We start from the raw sequence: 19,927 nt of genomic DNA on the forward strand, positions 1-19,927 counted from the left end.
TCTTGTGTCGTTTCACTCTCTTGTGTCGAACATGTGAAGCTCACGAGGATTTTAGATGTTCAGGCTTTTCATCTCATCCTTGTTCTTACATCAGACCCGAGTGGGATACAAACCTCTGATACACAGGAATTCAGAACTTGGCATCTTCAAAACTCAACTTGGAACATTTTCACCTGAAGAGAACCTTTGGAACAAAACTTGACATTGGCGATGTTCTTCCCGAGGAAGCCTCAGAGATGGAGCTGAACACGTTGCTCCTCTTTGTGTCCTCACAGGTAGAAGAGGAGGTTGTCCAGGTGCATGTTGTGCTCCCGGTGGATGTTCTCACCCACAAGGAAAGCCAACTTGTGTGCGTACTGGCAGGGAGCGGGAACTCGGACGATTCCCTATAGAAGAAAAATAAACAAAAAATAAACATTCTATTGGGTTGCAAAATCATAACGACACTTCTCTGGAATCACATACTCGTGTGCACGCTTGGCAGTGGGCTTGCCCGACTCATGACAATCAGTTTCACTCTTTGGACACAAAACAAAGCCGGCTTTTGTGCCAACGCGTCATGCTAGACATTAACGTGATTTGATTGGCTAGTGCCTGTGCTTGAGGATTGGTTTCAACAGAAACTGATTGTCTGGAGCCTTGGCTGTCGTATGCAACACGAGCAATGAAACAGAACTACAAGGGAGTTCAGCAACTCATGACATGACCCCATTCAAAGTGAATGAGCATTGTTTCAGTTGAATGTGTGCTAGTCCTGCGCGACTGCTACTCTTCAGGGGAAAAAAAACAAAACTTAATAATAAAGTATTTGTATAGCATCTTTCAAAACAGTTAAAAAAAATTTAAACAAGATTTAAAAAAAAAAAAAACTATAAAATGAAGTAAAGATCAGAACTAGGGAGGAAGAGCACACATCAAGAAGAAAGAAAGTCTTTAAGGCAGATTTAGGATAAGGGAGGTCAGATGGTTCGCCGCAGGGAGATTGTTCCACAGAGTTTGAGCGCAGACGGGAAATGTCCTGTCACCTCTGGTCCTCAGCTGTGGAATAGCGAGCAGGGCCTTCGCTTAAGGTGCTAAAAATCAGCAAGAAAATCTTAAAAATCGATTCTAAAATTCACTGGAAGCCAATGAAGAGAAGCTCAAATCTGAGAAATATACTCAATGTGGACTCTGATCAGTTATTCTCCTGAGGTATCAAATTCAATAACAGTAGAGAAACATTTTCAGTACAACTGCACTGATCTGTGGGAACACCATTTATTACAGCCATCCAGGATGAAAGGTGTTAAAGACAGGGATTTGAAAGCCTACCTGCCAGTTGTAGTACATGTGGCACAGCTTGTAGGTAAGCCGCTGCATATGATCAGGCTTCAGTCCGCTGGTGTCGTACAAGACATTGTAGTGGGTTGGGGAGACGCTCCCCGAGCGAACAGACTGGCTCACGATGAAGAAGTCGTACCTGACCAAGGTTGCAACAGTTCAGTGCTGAATACATCAATGAAAAGATGAGGAAACAGTTTAGAAACATACCACTCAGGACGGGTGACCTCTGTGTCGATGACGGTGCCAGGGGGAGGGTTGTTTATTTTGCCATTAAAGTGGGCGAAGAACCTGCTGCTGATGCGCTTCTTCACCACCACCACACTCAGCTTGGGCCTGTTGGCAACAGATGGAAACGTTCCAGTAAAAACAGACAAATTACAGGAGGATTTAACCTTCATTCAAGTTATTTTGCTGCTTCAATTCTTACTTGACCAGATTCAAAGCAGAGTCACTGTCAGTCCATCAAATTTACATTTGTTTTAGCAACAATTGTTTTCAATTTCAATCCTAGAATAAAAAGTTTCCAAGTGCAGCAGACTTTTAGGAGGAAAATTGAGAAAATAAAAAACTCACGAGTAGTCCTGCCCCATTGACTTGATGCAGTCAATGATCTGTGCGATCTCATAGTTGACCACGGTCTGCAGCTGGCCGTCTCCCACCCCATCTCGGTACACAATGATGCGTGAGGGGAGGCAGTTGTTGAACTTCAGGTATTCTTTCAGTGCCGCTGTTAAACAAGGACAAAGTTACTCTTTGTCCTGGTCCTAGAATTGTTGTGTGTATTGAAATTGTAAATTAATGAAAGCAACTTGCCACTCAAGGCCATCTTCAGTCCGTCCATGATTTCCTGGCCTTTGTTCTGCAGAACACACTTTGAGAACCACCTGAAAGAATTGTCAATTTCACCACTTATTGGATGTACTACTGCACTATAGCAAAGATAAAGGGTCAGCAAAATACCCATGCAATGATCAAGGGACTGTTAACAAACAATGTCAGCACAGCAGCCTGGCCCTGCTGTACATACTGACCTGCTCATGCTCTGGTTGAGGCTGGCCACTAGAGCTCCAATGGACCTTTTCCCAGCAGTAGTGTCATGGTAACAGTCAATGCCCACAATCATCAGCTGTTTGAGCTGCACAAGAGATGAGACAACTTATTAGTACAATACCAACATTCATCATTACTTCTATTTGTAGAATTTGACTGTGACTCAAAAACTGTAATGCTGACTAATTAATCCTCTGCTTTCTTTCTGTTTTATAGAAGAATATTAAGGAATAATTTCACTAACCTAGACTACGCAGAAACCATGGTAATGCATATGTGAAAGTAAAAACATGAAGCCTCCAAAGAAGAGCTTAAGATGGCCAACAAGCACAAAAAGACATTTGGTTCTGCTGTTGGGACCACTGGAGCTTTGTCTATTTGTCCAAGCATTTGTGCTTTTGTGTTTATCTGTGGGTAAACAAACCTAACAAACTCCTTGTTGATCCTCTTCTGTGTTTTGTTTCACTGTGAAACAATGGTAACTACCATTCTTTATCTGCTCTAAAACAACTTATAGGATCTAAATTTGGTCAGAAACTTCTCAATTCTTGTTTTCCCACAACACGGCCTAACTTTTATTTTCTTTATTGTATAGTTTTACTGATGATCTTGACTTACAGGGATTTCCACGCTCCACAGCTCTCCTCCCATCTTGCAAGCAATCTGCAGGGCAATTTTGGTCGCCACAGTCATGAGTGTTTGAGGTCTGCTGATGGTGCGGGATATCACACACTGGCTGGGGACAGGGCAGTCCACACAAAGGAACTTCTTGACGCTGTCGTACTTGTCTTTCCTGTTGCTGGGGAGGACCACCACCACCTAACACATGAAAAATACTTCAAGCTGACAATGCAAACATCACATTCATCAAGGAATGTCACAGTGCCAACTAAATAAGAGGAAAAAGCTCAAACTAATGGATGTGATCTGCTCGTGTTCATCTTTTTCACATTGAGTCACTAACCATCTGTGTATGTTGTCCAACATTCTGCTGTAGGGCTCTGAGGAGAGACTCCTGTTGATCCTGGTACTCAATCCTGTTTTAAACAACAGTTGAAATAAATAAATGGGATAATTGTCAACGGCCAATGAAATCTGGGTGATAGGATGAAAAATCAATTTAAAGGTTGGATTGGTGAGTTGTTTCTGAAATAATTAATTTGTTGAAATCAAGTTAAGACAACTTCAATAAAGTCATCTGAAAAACAAATAAAAGACGAAAAAGAGGGGGGTGGGATGTAACAGTTGCATTTTTTTCAAAGTGTAGCCTGCTCTTCCTAACTTTTCCCAAATTACCAACACTAGCTTTAAGTGGGCAACAACACACTAGGTATCAAGTTAACGTATTGTTCGAACATTTAACTTCCAATTCAGAAGTATGTAGAAGTAGACTGGGTGAATGGTAACTATCATGCTCCTAGATTACTTCCTACCTGAGTGAAAAAAATATACATATGCTAGAACTCACATGACAGCTCTCTGCATGCGAATTCCAAGTGGACCTGCCACTTTGTTGAGGGTCTGCAGGAGGGCCTGAGCCTCGTTACCATTGCGACGGGTGTAAAACATGAGCCAGTTGTTCAGTGGAGGGGCGGTGATCACAGGTATCCCACGCATCTCTCTTGACCAGTCAGCGGCTGGAGGGTCATACTAGGTGACACAAATAGTTGTTAATCCCTCAATTAGGATCATATAAAGAAATCATTTTAGTTTGTTTGCCAGAACAAATTTACGTAACCCCATGCATATTATACCGATCTTGATCCCTGGAAAATCCTCTCCCCTGGGAGGACTCTGCCAGTCAGTCTTAGGAGTTCCTTATCGAAGCTGAGTCCCCACTTATCCAACTCTGCCTGTGCATCCGGGTTCCTGTGAAATAATTTTCAGGATTTAAATCCAAGCTGGGATTAACTGCCTGAAGATCGTGACAGGAAAAATTGCTATTACAGCTTCTGCACATATGAACAGACAAAATAAGAAAAACATTTAGAGAAAACAAGCCTTCATAACCAATTGAAAAAATGAGCGTCGTGTGCGGTCAGATCTCCAAAAATGGAAGCGGGTGCCTGCAATATTTCTGACAACAAAACGAGAACACAGATAAAACACAGTTGATCATCACCTACTTCTGTATGTTAGAGACAAATCTGTTCAGACGTCCCTGTCTCTGTTCTGGTTCCAGTCTGGTTTGGCTGCTCAAGTCCTTCATTATGATGTGGTCGTTCATCATCTTATCAGTCAGCCCTGTCAAACACATTGCCAAAAACAAAATTCACTTTAGTTTATCATGTACGACAACTGAACAAACCAAGAACTTTTGCTGCAATTAACTAACATCACCAACTTCTACTCATGCTCGTACCATTCAAGCCTTCGGGTCAACAGATTTGTGTTCTAAACAAGTGTGCAGCTGATAAAGTAAAGAGCTATATTATACATTTAATCAAATTATTGTGCTCTGGATAGAGCAATAAATTGACATCATGTCTGAAGAAATAGTCAAACCAGGGTTCCCCTCTTTTTAAGAAATACTTTTCCTGGAGTTTCTCTAGACAATTCAAGACAGCAATTGGTCTCCAACATATACATATAAATATAATTTAACAGTAAGCCCGTTATTGACACTGACTATATTAATATTTCTCCTATTTAAATTTTGCATAAATCCTTCATGTCAACTGTACTATAAAGGGCATCTGACCTCTTGTTAATAGTTGTTAACATGTTTTTGATATTACTTGAACACTTCATTGAATTGTGGCAGTCATCAAAACATTCTTACACAAAGGTCCTTAGTATTAACTTAAAACTTGGACAAACAAATAACAATGCTAAACCTCTATAACGATTTCAACATGTAGTTTATCACCCTCACACAGCTTTTTACCAACAGTGGGTTACATCTCAAACTATCCAAAAAATAGGCCCTGTTGGCGATCTATGCAAGGGCATAAAATAAAATAAGAAAAAACAGGAACACTACAGATGAATGCAATAACCTGTAAGGTAGCACAGTTCTGGGATGAGCATGGCCGGACCAGGAGGAGGTGCTCCAGCAGGACCTAACCTCTTCACATGGCTGACCAGCAGCACCTGGTTCCCATCAGTGATTTCCAGGTTATATTGCTAAGAACAAAAGAAATATACAACACTTAAAGCCATTGCCGGGGATTCTAATCCATTGCACTTTTTGTCAAAATCAGTCAATACCTCCTTGCGGTTCGCTTTCAGTCAGGTGTGTGTGTGTGTGTGTGTGTGTGTGTGTGTGTGTGTGTGTGTGTGTGTGTGTGTGTGTGTGTGTGTGTGTGTGTGTGTGTGTGTGTGTGTGTGTGTGTGTGTGTGTGTGTGTGTGTGTGTGTGTGTGTGTGTGTGTGTGTGTGTGTGTGTGTGTGTGTGTGTGTGTGTGTGTGTGTGGCCTCTGCTTGACGACAGGTGTGTTACATAAGCTCTAGGGGCAGAAAAGCTTTGAGTTTCAGTCTGTAGCTGGTGTGCTGGCTCTGGGAACCTGTCATGTCCTCTCGGCATGTTAGCCTCACAACAGGAAATTTAGCAACAATTTGCGAACCCACAATTTGATGTAACTGTACAGCATGCAAAGAGTTTTACAGTTTGTCAGCACAGTACCATCATTTCTTTCAGTCTTTCACCAGAATCGTTTACTCTTCCTTTAAAAGTTTGAGACAGATGTATCATTTTTCTAAAATTTGCAGTAATAGTTTCCCCCCCAATCCTTCTTACATGACCTAAAATAAAGTATATGCGCTTGCATTTTCCCAGTTATATATACACTTTTGTTGAGTGCATGCCACCTACTGTCTTGTAGTAGTTCCTGAAGGTGATCTCTTTGTCTCCCCTTGTAAATGTGTTGTTGGGAGTGTGATCCCACGCAATGTCGTCAATCTTGTAGGTTTTGTTGTTGTACCTAAAAATTCAAAAAGACATGCGAGTCCAGTGCAGGTAGTTAACACTGTTTTCAGGCTGTTGGAACCAACTGTATTATAAACACATATGATTTTGATATGAATACAAATATTTATGTGCGAGACAAGGAGCCTACTTGGTGAGGACTATGAGTCCAACAAGCTCCTTAGTGCAGATCTCAGGGAAGCGATGCTCGCCACACTTTTGCCGCAGGTTGACCATGAAGTCAAGGACTGTCTCACTACGAAGCACTTTGTGGCTCACGTCAGTACACATCATAATCGATGACTCGTACTCCAAGATGGCAGTGGTGTAGCCTGGCCAGATTGTCAGCCTGAAATAAAAGACAGGAGCATTTTTTTTGTATCTCTTATCTAATGAAAACGTCATTTCCATAAATGAAGATTACACATCAACACTACACATGAGTGAACTCTGCTATGTCTTCTCACTGGATTCAAAGCTTTACTCTAGTTGGACAAATCATTTAGTGTTTGAACACCAACATAACACTCTTGTCAAAATATACTTTTAGTCAGGGATAGTCCTTCACATTATATGTGTTTTCTACTAAGAGTAGGGCACCTTTAGGTTTATTTGACTGCATTTCTTTAACAGTACACAGACGTAGAGCTCAGTTTATTACACTTTTCAGAAAGCTATATATTCAGGAACATAAATTTAAATTCATCAGCTTTTTATAAAGATCAGTTCTACGTGTGAGTGATTAGAAAACATCAGAGGAGCAGAGTCACTTGTTGACCAGCGGAGTAATGAGCCTCAGTGCAGTGGCGCTGGTTTAAGTTAAGATAAGATAAAACTTTATAGATCCGCACACCAGGAAAATTCAGTTGTTACAGCAGCAGGAACGTCCGAATGAGGTAGACAAGAGAATAAAGAAATATAAATAATAATGCTAATGTAATGTTATAGGTTCTAAGTAAAAGTGCAGTGGCATAGGATTATTTTACGAGCAATTAAAAATCTGTTTTGTGCATGATAAAAAACGTTTTTACATAAGAACATTGTACATAAACACAATAGTGCAAATATTTATTTTCTAATTATTTGATTTATACCGCAATATATTTCGATAGATACGAAAACAAAATCGTGATAAGATTTTTTTTACATATATCCCAGCTCTAATCTCTACAAAAAAAACTTTGGGGCAGTCCTGATATATCATTCACAGGAATGTGAGGTCACTGTGACCTTGACCTTTGATCTCCAGGCACCAAAATATTTGTCTTCAGTGTCCAAGTGAATATTCGTTCCAAATTTGCAGCCATCCCCTCAGCTTATCTTAAGATAGCAGATTCATGAAAAACACTCCCATGTGAATGTTTGTGCTAGATGTGAAAGGTTTATTTGACAGCGTTCCAGAGATATCACCTTCACACAGCACCAAATGTGCTTTGTGAGGTCACAGTGACCTTTGACCACCAAAATCTAATCAGTTCAATCTTTAGTCCAAGTGAATATTTACACCAAATTTGAAGAAATTCCCTCAAGGCATTTTTGAGATATCGGGTTAACAAGAATGGGAGAGATGGACGGACAAGCCGAAAACATGATGCCTTCAGCTACTGGCTGAAAGTCATATTTTTATTTGATTGTGTTGTTTTCCATTTCTTGTTTGAGTTATTTGATGATCACATAAAAAACAAAAAGAAATCTTCTTAAATCTTAATTTGTTCTTTGTGTGTAACAGCACTGTATGAAAGAAAGTACCTGTGCTGTGGGATGTTGAGTGCATCTTTGGGGTTGTAGTAGTTGCGTCCAATCTGCTGCATGTCGAGAATTCTCAAGATTCTGCAGAAATTAAATATCAATCATTAATCATGTTTGGAGGCTTCAACAGCCCAAAAGGGAGAGCATAGGTATACACACATCTAAACTTTTGTAATAACATGTATTGATTTACCTCCATATAAACAAGCAGCAACCACAAGTTAACTAGTAACTACTAAATGCTAGTATTGAAAGTAACAGGAAACTTGCCTTCTGAATAGGATGTTGTAAAACTGAATACACACTGGTGATGTGGGGGGCAGTTCATTTGTCAGTGTGACAGTGATCTGAACGTTCTCCCCATTCTTTGTTACGCTGTGAAGCACAGTCTCCTAAACACAAGATTAGACATTTATTACGAGGCAGAGAACTTTAATCACATTATCACTATTATTACTGTTATGGGGAACTTAAGCTCGGAGTAGTAGAATACCTTGTTTTGCAATCTGTTGGGCAGAAAAAGCAGAGCTCCATCAAAGCTCCTTGCTGAGCCTAGCATTTCCTCATGGTGGTACAGGAGGGCAGATCTCAGACGACGAGACTCCATTGGTGGGTTGAAGTCAACGTGGTACTGATACAGAACCCACTGAGGGCGGGATATGATGCGAAAGAAGTTGGCTGTCAACTGAATGGCATGCCCACTTGAGCCTGAGGAGGTACAAACAAGTTTGAGGAGTGACCCCTGTACTTTTCAATTACAACATTTAAAAGTGCTTTGGAAATGTAAATTAGTAATGATGACAGACCAGACTTTGAATCCTTAACATGCTCCATAGCCTGTCTGGTGTTAATGCCTCCATCCTGAAAATCCCGGCGACGTCCACCTCTCTCTCCCAGCTTCACCTGCTGAAATCCAGCGGAAATCTGCAGAACGGCTATCAACAAAAAATAATAAAATTCAGACATGATGTTGCAAATCTAATTGGTAGTTTGCACACATTATAGTCCTGAGGATAGAATAGGCACAACATAACAGCTGTGCAGGTGAGTACATACCCCACTATTCTAGCATGTGATTGTTTACTAATATAATCCTTCGATATTGTTTTTAATTCAATCCTATGATTTGAACCAAATTCGCTGCACTGCACCTCTTACCATGGTTAACGTGGCTCTTGATTTGCAGAAAGTGAAAGGGGTGAAAAAAGGTGCATTCATAATTGCATTGTTCAATACTTTTCTATCACTATTGCATTCTCCACAAAGACTTTCTAAATTAATGAACAGCCGAAACCATTACAGGCACTAAAAAAGTATCATGACTGTGTTTGACTGTACCTTCTGCAGAGAATGGTCCTGGAGCACCTTTCTGCCTCCCTCTGCCCACCAGCTCTGCAGCCGCGGCAGCCGCAGCAGGTGCTGGTGCGGGCTCTACAGCCTTGCTCTACAAGAAAAAAAAAAAGAGATTAGGGAAATGTAGTGTTAACATTTTTTCCATTTTCTTTCCAAAGAAATGTTCTGTTCAGTCATTACTTACGTTTAGAGTTGAAACGCTTTGTGTGCACCCAGGTTCACCCACCAGATAAAAGAATGTTTTTAGTCTTCACTTCACTACATACAGTGCCTTGCATAAGTATTCACCCCCCTTGGACTTTTCTACATTTTGTCATGGTATAACCACAGATTAAAATTTATTTCATTGTGATTTTATGTAATGGACCAACACAAAATAGTCCATCATTTGGAAGTGGGGGGAAATATTACATGGATTTCAAAATTATTTACAAATAAAAATCTGAAAAGTGTTGAGTGCATATGTATTCACCCCCTTTACTGTGAAACCCCTAACAAAGATCTGGTGCGACCAATTGCCTTCACGAGTCACATTTCCAAGTCACATAATTAGTAAATAGGGTCCACCTGTCTGCAATTTAATCTCAGTATAAATTCACCTGTTCTGTAAAGGTCTCAGAGTTTGTTAGAGATCATTACTGAACAAACAGCATCATGAAGACCAAGGAGTTCACCAAACAGGTCAGGGATAAAGTTGTGGAGAAGTATGAAGCAGGGTTAGGTTATAAAAACATATCCCAAGCTTTGAATATCTCACAGAGCACCATGAAATCCATCATCAGAAAATGGAAAGAATATGGCACAACCGCAAACCTACCAAGACAAGGCCGTCCACCCAAACTGACAAGCCGGACGAATAGAAAATTAATCAGAGGAGCAACCAAAAGGCCCATGGTAACTCTGGAGGAGCTGCAAAGATCCACAGCTGAGGTGGGAGAATCTGTCCACAGGACAACTATTAGTCGTGTACTTCACAAATCTGGCCTTTATGGAAAAGGGCAAGAAGAAAGCCGTTGTTGAAAATGAACCATAAGAAATCCCGTTTGGAGTTTGCCACAAGCCATGTGGGAGACAAAGCAAACATGTGGAAGAAGGTGCTCTGGTCAGATGAGAACAAAATTGAACTTTTTGGCCTCAATGCAAAACGCTGTGTGTGGCGGAAACCCAACACTGCCCATCACCCTGAGCACACCATCCCAACAGTGAAACATGGTGGTGGTAGCATCATGCTGTGGGGATCCTTCTCTTCAGCAGGTACAGGGAAACTGGTCAGAATTGAGGGAAAGATGGATGGAGCCAAATACAGGGCAATCCTTTAAGAAAATCTGATGTAGTCTGCAAAAGACTTGAGACTGGGGCGGAGGTTCATCTTCCAGCAGGACAATGACCCTAAACATACAGCCAGAGCTACAATGGAATGCTTTAGATCAAAGCATGTTAATGTCTTAAAATGGCCCAGTCAAAGCCCAGACCTAAATCCAATTCAGAATCTATAGCAAGACTTGAAAACTGCTGTTCACAGACAGTCTCCATCCAATCTGACTGAGCTTCAGCTTTTTTGCCAAGAAGAATGGACAAACATTTCCATCTCTAGATGTGCAAAGCTGGTAGAGACATACCCCAAAAGACTTGCAGCTGTAATTGCAGCGAAAGGGGGTCCTACCAAGTATTGACTCAGGGGGGGTGAATACTTATGCATCCAACAGATGTCAACTTTTTTGTTCTCATTATTGTTTGTCACAATAAAAAGTATTTTGTACCGTCAAAGTACTATGCATGTTGTGTTGATCAAATGAGTCTATTTAAGTCTATTTGAATTCCAGTTTGTAACAGTACAAAATGGGAAAAAGTATGTGCTTCAGTGGCTTTGTCCTTCCCTATTAACAACTTGTCCCATATATTTCTTACAGTGAGGCTACGTGATGCACAAATATTAGGATGTTTAGTCACTGACCATGTTAACATCTCTCGAGCAGAGGTAATATTTACCTTCGTGAGCTAATTTGAGGTTTGAAAACACAGAAAACAAGGCTCAACACTCATTGATTTTTTAAAAAGCAATTCTATTTCTTTTATACAAAGTACCTCTTATGAGAACAATGAGGTCCATGGATCATCCTGCGTATTTGTGTTACTTTGTATTATGTGGATGATACATTTCATTGGTCAACACCATAGTTGAAACTACATTCACCTCCTAGCAATCTGATATCGTGATAAGAAAAAAATCATATCACGATATTGGTTTTAATATCTATCGAAAATAAATTGCGATAAAAATCAAGTTATTAGAAAATAAATATTTGCACATTAAAACAAGTGTCATTAAGAACACAACAGGAGATTGTCACGGTGAGAAGCGTTCACTACAGCAGAGGAATGACAGGGACATTCAGGTGAAGGCTGGCGTCTGGGTAGAGCACACAGGAGGCTGGACATGACAAATAGGTTCTGCTGTGGAAACACCAGTTCTTATCACCAAAAGTTTGACATCGTCTACATGTCTGACTCCTCTTTTTCATCCGGAGATATTTGAATTGTTCCAGTTTTGCTTCTCACGTGTTAGAGATCTTATCAACACATTTAGGGTCAATCATACATTTTACAAGGGGTGCTGGCAGGAAATGTTATGGAAAATGTCTGGAGCAGCTGACTCATATGTCGGCCTTCTCACATAAAGTCCCTACAGCAGAATTCCTGAAATTGTCCTGGACTTCAGTGCACATCTGAAAGCAGCTTTTAATGTACAAACGTGCACAGATAAAGCTACACAACTAATTGAAAACAGGGGGAAAGGATTTATATGCAAGGATCTTTATTAAAACTCCTTAATATTTGAGTCACACAGAGATCGGTGACATTAGAGTGTATATGTTGAGTACAGATGTGCAGTGGTGTCAGTGCAGACTTCTCTCACCGCTCCTGGCGCTGCAGTCTCTTGACCACGTGCTCTGCCTCTCGATCTGGCTCGTGCGCGACCAGTCATTTTGGGACAGTCTCAAACTGTTCAACGAGAAAAAAGTCATGGACGCTGCATTAAGAACAATGAACTTAACTGATGTGAAAACTGGGACAATTGTTTTAAATAGCTTCAAATAGCACAAATGCGTGATACAATTTTCCAAAGTTGCACGTGCAGACTCTGAAACCTGCTTCCAACGACACAAAATGGCGCCTGCTAATCATCGTCACGTGCGGCCCGCACTAGCCGCAGCTAGCATGCTAACAGCTCCGTACACCAAGTAAAAACCAACGGTTTTCCTTTTTCAGGATATGAAACCGTCTAATTACTCACAGGTACTACACAGGGAACATAGTTATAATACTGTTATGTCGACTTAGCGGATGGATTTAATTACACATTATGGAGGTATGATTTCGATTAAATCTAAAATACGTTAATTCGCTGTTAAGAACAAACTTAATATTTTGATATTAACAAAGTGACTCACCTTTGAAACAGTTTCTTGAAACACGACGGACAGACCTTCAGGTCAGGTGCATCGGCGAAGAAGAGAGAACTCACCGCACCACCGCGACACCTAGGCCTCTTCACTGAGCAGATGAATGCGCTTGTAAAGAAGAAAAAAAGAAACGAAAACTAACTTTCATTCAGACCTCCCTCAGCTCGCACATTAGATCACTGTGTTACAATCCGGTGGTTTCAGAATCAGAGCATCTGAATAAGACATTAAAGAAGGGAGTTTGTGGAAGTTCAACAGAGAAGTCCATGAGAACTACTTTTTAAGCGCAATGATCCGTTTAACCTGGAGCTGCTGTGGTTTTTTAAACAGTTTTAACCGATCTCATCAAGTGCCACTAGATGGCAGCAAACCTCACCCAGTAAACGTAGTGACTCAGTTCCCAACGCTCCAGTCACTGATGAAGCTCACAGCTCTGACAACAACATGTGAAGCACAATAACAGAGAAGCCTGCTCCTAAAACGTCACCTTGATCTTTTGTGATCAGTCAGACAATCAATCAATCAGACTTTATTTTATTTATTTATTTTTACTGCACCTTTCATACATCATATCATGTAGTATCATATAGTTCAAAGTTTCACAAAATTGACCGATGAGCCAAGGCTAATTAAAAACAATTTAAAGTGCTGACATCATAAAGTAAAATGTATTATAACAGTATAATACAAATATGTAATAACAACAATACTACTAATAATAATAATATTAATAAACAGGTAGAATTAACATTTACATAATTTGATAAAATAAAATAATGTCTTTGAACCATACTTAAGCAGATTTATGACATTTACATATACTCGTGTCACTCAATATGAAAATGTCATACTTTTGTAATGTGAAGTAAAGTACTGAAGTGACTTGTACTTTGCATACAGTGAAAGACTAACTGCAGGATAAATCTAGTCACCTTTGGAAATATACATTTATTAAGTCTTATTTTCATGATTATTGGGGTAAATATAAATGTACACCACATCATCTTCTAAGGTTGAAATAGTGAGTGAACAAAGTGAAGATGGATGTAACCTTTTACTGAATAAAGGGCATCAAAAAGAAAGAGTGTGAATAGTATTTTTCTTAATAGTATTGACTGATAGACCAAAATTAAATGATTGATGAAGTATTATCTGCATACTCATGACCCTGTTATGGTGATGTATGAAATTAAGACATGAGGGCTCACCCTGACTAACAAGGCCTTGTGTCTGGAGTTGATCATTCACTTTCTTATCAAGTTTAACTTGTGACCATGATGAAAAGTGAAAGATTCAGAAACATGTTATGTGAATGCTTTGACAAAAGAAAAAAAAAAGAGGTACGTCATTGTGAGCTGTTAATTCTTCCCAAACTTTCCCTCTCTTCTCCACATGCATTTGAAAGAGAACTTGACACCTCAGAGGGCATTTTTAGGAAGATGTACGCAAGTCTTTCATGTGTGAGATCTAAGAGTGATTACAGATTCAGACCTGAGGGACCAGTCTGGGAGGACCCGCTTCAGTCGCTGTTTACCTGCTGCTAGGAAACTGTGGAGAGATGAAGAGGAAGGCTGGGACATCAGTGTCATCAGGCCTCATTATGGGGTAGAAAGAGAAAAGTCTCACCCGATGACACAGAAATCCCCCATATGTGAGCAGTTACGAATATGACTTAACATTACACACACACACACACACACACACACACACACACACACACACACACACACACACACACACACACACACAGTAATATTATGTTTACAAAATGCTGAATGCATGTGACACAAATAGTTCAGCTCTGCGCAAAAACAGCAGAGGCCACTGAAAAAGAGTAAAAGTGAAAGAAAAAGACAGAAACGTGGCTGGTGAGAGGGCTGCAAGCTGAGCGGCGTGAGGATGAGAAAGGTGCACCCTGCCAGGGACGTTGATGAATGCGCTTCAGGCTTCAAGCTCGCCCTGCGGCCCCCCAGCGGCGTGGCTTCCACGCTAACGCTAATCATGCTCCGTGAGATACCGCGGCCCGAAGCTGATGAAAGGAAACTCGCAGCACAGTTGGTATGTCAAACTGGCTCCACTTTCACAAAATACACACCCCTCGGTCTGACGTTATTATCATCACAGCCGAGGATGCGTCATCATCCCCACCGTCCTCATCTTCATCGGCGCCATCGCTGTCAGGAACGCGGTTCTGTGTTGGTTGGTAGTTCAAGCTCACTTCCTGTTTGAAACATGAAAAACAAAACAGGATCAAAGCTGCAGTTTAACATAAATCACAGTGGCCCCGTGAAGCTCGAACCCCCTGATTGCCAAATCAGAACAGGAGGGGATTGTGAATAATAAGGATCTACGGTGCCATGATATCAGTAAGCCGGTTAGAAAATTAGATTATTCTCTCGCCTGCCGTGGAACCTAATCTGCTCTGCACCAGTGTATTCCCCCTTAAAAAGACAGCAAGTACTGCATCACACACACACATGAACTTGCACCATGGGTTTCCACAGCCCATGCAGGATCAGCAGTGGGTTCGACTGCACACAGTTCGTGGAATCTAAAACAAACTGGTGTTTTATCTGTAGCCAGAAAAGACTAACAGTTTCAGGCTTTGTTAATGATGGTGCACAGTTGTTATGTTCAACATCACTAAAGGCTATAACGTCCACCAGCAGTCCTCCAACAGGGAGAGGATCATATTCATGTGGATTCTGAATGAGAAATAAATGAATGATTGGAAAAATAAATAAAGATAAGGGATGGTTTTCTGAGCAAAAATATCAACAATTCTCCTGTATTTATATATTTATAGATATTTGATTTAAATATATCGATAAGCCATGAATTGAACTCCATCTATATAGAATACAAAGTTAGAAAAAACGAATGTAAAGTATTTAAAGGACATCCCCCTTTTGGAAATGAATCAAGAGGCAGATTTTGTGTAGCACAATAACTCTTATGAACATTGTTGTTTTAACTGAATAGTAATGTGCATATGACATATGAAATATAATTAAAAGTGACAGAGGATTATGCGACTACATCTGATTGCGCCAACACTTACGACAACTGAGCAGATTCCATTCACTAAGGAGGAAAAGCCTAGTAAGTGGAACTTGATTTAAGATTCAGCAACTTCTCCTCCAGTGTAAACTGGATAGGTCATGTGTTATATTTCAATTTATCCCATTACGAGTAAATTGTATTATTTTTCAGCACAAAACTGAGATTTTAAATCAAACTTTATTTGTATTTTGAAGTCCTGGTGAAGTTAGACATTTTTACAATATTGATTTCCCCCAATCGTATAATTGGCTAAGTTTATTGTGCTGATTTCATGATAATTTGTCTTATTTAAAAAAATGAATAACTCTACCAGTTATTTATTTTCATGTTTTCCATGTGGATGCTAAAATTCAACATCAGCAAGAATCTGGCAGAGGATAGAAGTCAAGTACTTGGGACTGTATCTGGCTCAGAACAGGGACTAAGCCAGAAATAGCTATAAAAATAATCAACACACACACTATGGCCAAATTTCTATGTAGCCCACTAAACAGAATCTGGGTTCCCACAAATCATCATTGCAGCTTTAAAACACGGTTACTTTTTTTCACTAATTATTCATTCCTTTATCCACACTTCCTGCAAGCGTGAGCGCCAAGGACATGTCCCATTCAAGCACCATTTTGTTCTTACAGTGTTTGGCAAATACTGTTTCCTGTTCATTTGATAACAACACTCTGGCTGGTGTCCTTGACTTGCTAGAGATTATTCGTGCAAACAGAAAAGGGAAATAGAAAGAATTCAGTCAACAGTCGTGGATTTGTCCACTGAAATCTGTAAATGAGAAAACTAAGATATGGTGTCTATCAATCCTTTGTCCGTTTGCTAAGTGCCAGGAATAGCAAGAAAGAATTTGGCAAATGTCGAAGTTGTTGTGTTAGTTAATATGCTTGGTGTGTTCAAACACCAGCCCAAAGGCGGGCGCTAAAGGCAGCAGGAGGAAGAGGAGGAGGCCTGTGCTGACCACAGCAGAGTCCTGCGGAGGCAGAGCCCCCTCTGAGCCAGCCTCACTGAAGATGCCATGTGATCTCTGAAAAGTCAACAAGGGTTGGTCCACAGCTGGGCTGCAGGAGAACACAGAGCAGGCACGTAGCAACACCCTCCTGCTGGGAGCAGCCGAGGAGACGCAGGACTCGCAACCTGCCGGTGGATCTACTGTAGATTTTCGCCGCTGTGCAACGTGAGCGGACAGTGGGGAGCAATAATCCTCCAATTCAGTTTTATCATCACAGAAGCAACTGCTAATTTTCACACTCCTGTTAGTCAACCGTGGAGCATGGCACCACGCCGTCTGCTCCAAGCAAACTCGCAATACATCTCCACCGTGCCAGAGAGCCACCGGACAATGGGAGGGATCCAGCTTTAATTTCCCCCAAAAGATTAAGTTGCCTTCTGCATCACTGAAACTTCTTGGGGTTTGAAGTTGAAGTCTCAGTGGTTATTCCTCTCTTTGTCCAAAGAATCGGTGTGAACAAAGGTGCAGTGAAGCATCGGCAGCAAAGAATCTAATAAGCACAATGTGGGAATAAAGCAGAGGGGAGTGAGCATCAAAGGGAGGCAGGCACAGCATGACTGGCGTTGGTCTGAACTCCCCACCTAGGACACTCAGCATGCTCTTCAGCAATCGCCCCCTTTAGACCAGTCCTGGGCAGTAATTAAAACCACCATTCCCACTGCCTCGGTATCTCATTAGCCACAGGACCCTCGGCTTTCATCCCTGCTTGTCCAAAAATATCACAACTCCACCCCAGCGAAGATGAGTTCCTCACAACCAGAACACATCTCTGAGCTGAACAGAGAATTATCTATCTATCATCCAACTCCAAAAGAACAGTGGGAGATCTCACGGGCCTGTCTATTCATGTCCACTGTAATTATTATCGCACCTATCAGAGATGGCTTGGAGGGAAACTGTCACCCTGCTGTTGGCTGATTAAATCTACCTGTGCTGCAAACAATGAACAAATCCAGATATGAAAGAGCGACCACAACGTAACAGGGATTTATTTTCCCTGCAGAGGAATGAGGTGGGAAAAGACCGCATAATTATATTTTCCATCGCAAACATCAACTAGTGTTTGTGACTGAAACCCATTACAGAATGAGGACAAACTGATACATTTGAAGCTCCTACGCTTCCACTATCAAAGGCAGGATTTGAAGTGGGCGAGTATCAGTTGCAGTGGTCAGACTTAGCACATTTTGGCTGTGGATGAAAAGAAACTCTTCTTCCCATGTTTAATTCAGTATGAGCCATGACTAACTCGTGTAATATACTGGGCCTCTGAAGTCAGTCGAAGGCTTCTCCTCCGCGCGCTTTGTGAACCGCGGACAGAAAGGAATGTGTCACTGTATTTTGGCAAAGATGTACCTCAGCGCAGGGATGCAGGTCAGGAAAATGTGTTGGGTTTATTTCCTTCCATAGTAAAATCAGTTCTTCTGTATAACGGTGCTACAGTGCTACACTAAAACCTTAATCCACTGCATGTTATTAACCTACTTGGCATCAGTGCCAAGCTGTTTTTAGTGCTTTCAAATGACAGCGAGAGAACTAATGTAGGAGACAGGATGTCAGAGCATTATTGTGTTGCTCGCAGGTAAAGAGCACCTATCTGTCACTCAGGGGCACTTCTTACATATATCATAGTACTATAGTATACATGTGTCATCAGCCACAGCAGCTAGTTCAAAGACAGTGGCAGCATTGAATTAAGAATCTCCAAAATGCTGTGTGTGAATTTTCTAAATTATTCAAATATCCTCCATGAAAGTAGCAGTGCCAGGATGCCCCACCCAAACACAGTGTAAAGCAGGATCTGTGTGTTCCTAAATAGTGCTGGTACATCCTCCCACCTCTGCAGCACAAGTGTGTGCGTGTGTGTGTGTGTGCTATGTATTTGAGATGGAGTCTCCCCTCTTTCTTTTTCTCTCTTTGGCCATGAAGCCTCTGATCTTTCACCGACACAAAGACTTGTGCAGGATATGGATGAGCTCTCAACCTTTGTGAGCATCCAGCCTGATTCTGTAGCGCATTGTTTATGTGTTTGCTCAAAAAGGGCCCCAATGCCACAAGAACCATTATAGACTGGGTTCCTGTTTCCTCCTTCGTGCCATTACGAGTTAGCCAGAATTAAAGCCCAACCACAAGCTGGTTCTCAGCCAAATTCAGCGAACTGACTCTCTCCCGCTCTGTTTCTTTGAGGAGCCTTTGATGTTAGCGGGGGGGCTTTTGCACACGCAGTGATGGTAACGAATGATACTTTAAGCGATTCTTTTTTATCCGGTGAGCCTAATGAAAGATTAATGGGTTTGATATTTTCCCTTGTTTATATTTTATTTAAAAAGTAAGCCATGGTCCTTGGAACCTGTTAAAAGCCTCTTGGTGATGATATTGTGGATCAGTGGAAGCCACGTTACGATCTGTGGCACTAAATGCAATCAGGAGAGTTGATTGTCTTCTCAGCGACATTATCTCTTCATGAAGAGCGTTGACCTTGAGTTTTAGTCTGATTTGGAAGAGAGAGATTGGAGCTCCGCCAGAGATGTGTTCTTTTCCATGTATCCTGGTTCCTCTGGCTGCAGACTCCACATTTCTCTCACTCTCATGATTCAGTGGATTTTTTGCAGCGACAGTCTATAATTTCCCCTCCAGCATATTCCAGATATGCTCATCTGTGATTTGAGGATACAGATTAAATGTACAGCTGAGGGACAATCAGAAACAAATAGTGTTGCCATATTTTCAGCTTCTTTCGGAGGGGATGTCATGTCCTTTAGTAACAGCTGACTACTGTTCATTATTGGTTGCAAATACTGAGAAAGATATATTGTCAGGTGATTTAAAATATTTCTATTACAAATCAAGTCCCATCGAAACACAACTCATATATGCTCACATAGGCTCACATGTGCTAGTAGTCCTTCACTGAAATGGTTCAGTAATTGCATGTGACCTACAACATGCCTCTGTAAAACTATCACACCTAGAAATCATAAGTAGATGTCTATTCTTTTTTCTC

At 41.0% G+C, this 19,927-nt stretch overlaps 1 protein-coding gene across 1 annotated transcript; it reads right to left on the bottom strand.

Annotated features, from left to right (window-relative positions):
• Positions 1 to 33: 33 nt before the first annotated feature.
• On the bottom strand, positions 34 to 12,976 carry piwil1 (piwi-like RNA-mediated gene silencing 1). The gene is made up of 21 exons (XM_035165442.2): positions 12,834 to 12,976; positions 12,299 to 12,384; positions 9,367 to 9,472; positions 8,835 to 8,963; positions 8,522 to 8,736; positions 8,299 to 8,420; positions 8,029 to 8,109; positions 6,431 to 6,628; positions 6,187 to 6,295; positions 5,373 to 5,499; positions 4,500 to 4,617; positions 4,128 to 4,242; positions 3,842 to 4,023; positions 3,338 to 3,410; positions 2,992 to 3,192; positions 2,355 to 2,458; positions 2,137 to 2,207; positions 1,897 to 2,050; positions 1,531 to 1,656; positions 1,312 to 1,459; positions 34 to 386 (listed from the first exon to the last, which is right to left on the bottom strand). Exons 2-21 carry the CDS (start codon positions 12,365 to 12,367, stop codon positions 270 to 272), a joined length of 2,565 nt encoding a protein of 854 aa, XP_035021333.1. The 5' UTR covers positions 12,368 to 12,384; positions 12,834 to 12,976; the 3' UTR covers positions 34 to 269.
• Positions 12,977 to 19,927: the final 6,951 nt, after the last annotated feature.

Source organism: Hippoglossus stenolepis, chromosome 9 (genome assembly GCF_022539355.2).
Source record: "Hippoglossus stenolepis isolate QCI-W04-F060 chromosome 9, HSTE1.2, whole genome shotgun sequence".
NCBI lineage: Eukaryota > Metazoa > Chordata > Actinopteri > Pleuronectiformes > Pleuronectidae > Hippoglossus > Hippoglossus stenolepis.

Coding starts and splice junctions, on each gene's coding strand:
- piwil1 (XM_035165442.2), bottom strand. CDS start 12,367: ATGACTGGTCGCGCACGAGCCAGATCGAGAGGCAGAGCACGTGGTCAA. Junction 8,421..8,521: donor CCAACAGATTGCAAAACAAG/GTATTCTACTAC, acceptor TCTTGTGTTTAG/GAGACTGTGCTTCACAGCGT. Junction 2,208..2,354: donor CTCAACCAGAGCATGAGCAG/GTCAGTATGTAC, acceptor CAATTCTTTCAG/GTGGTTCTCAAAGTGTGTTC.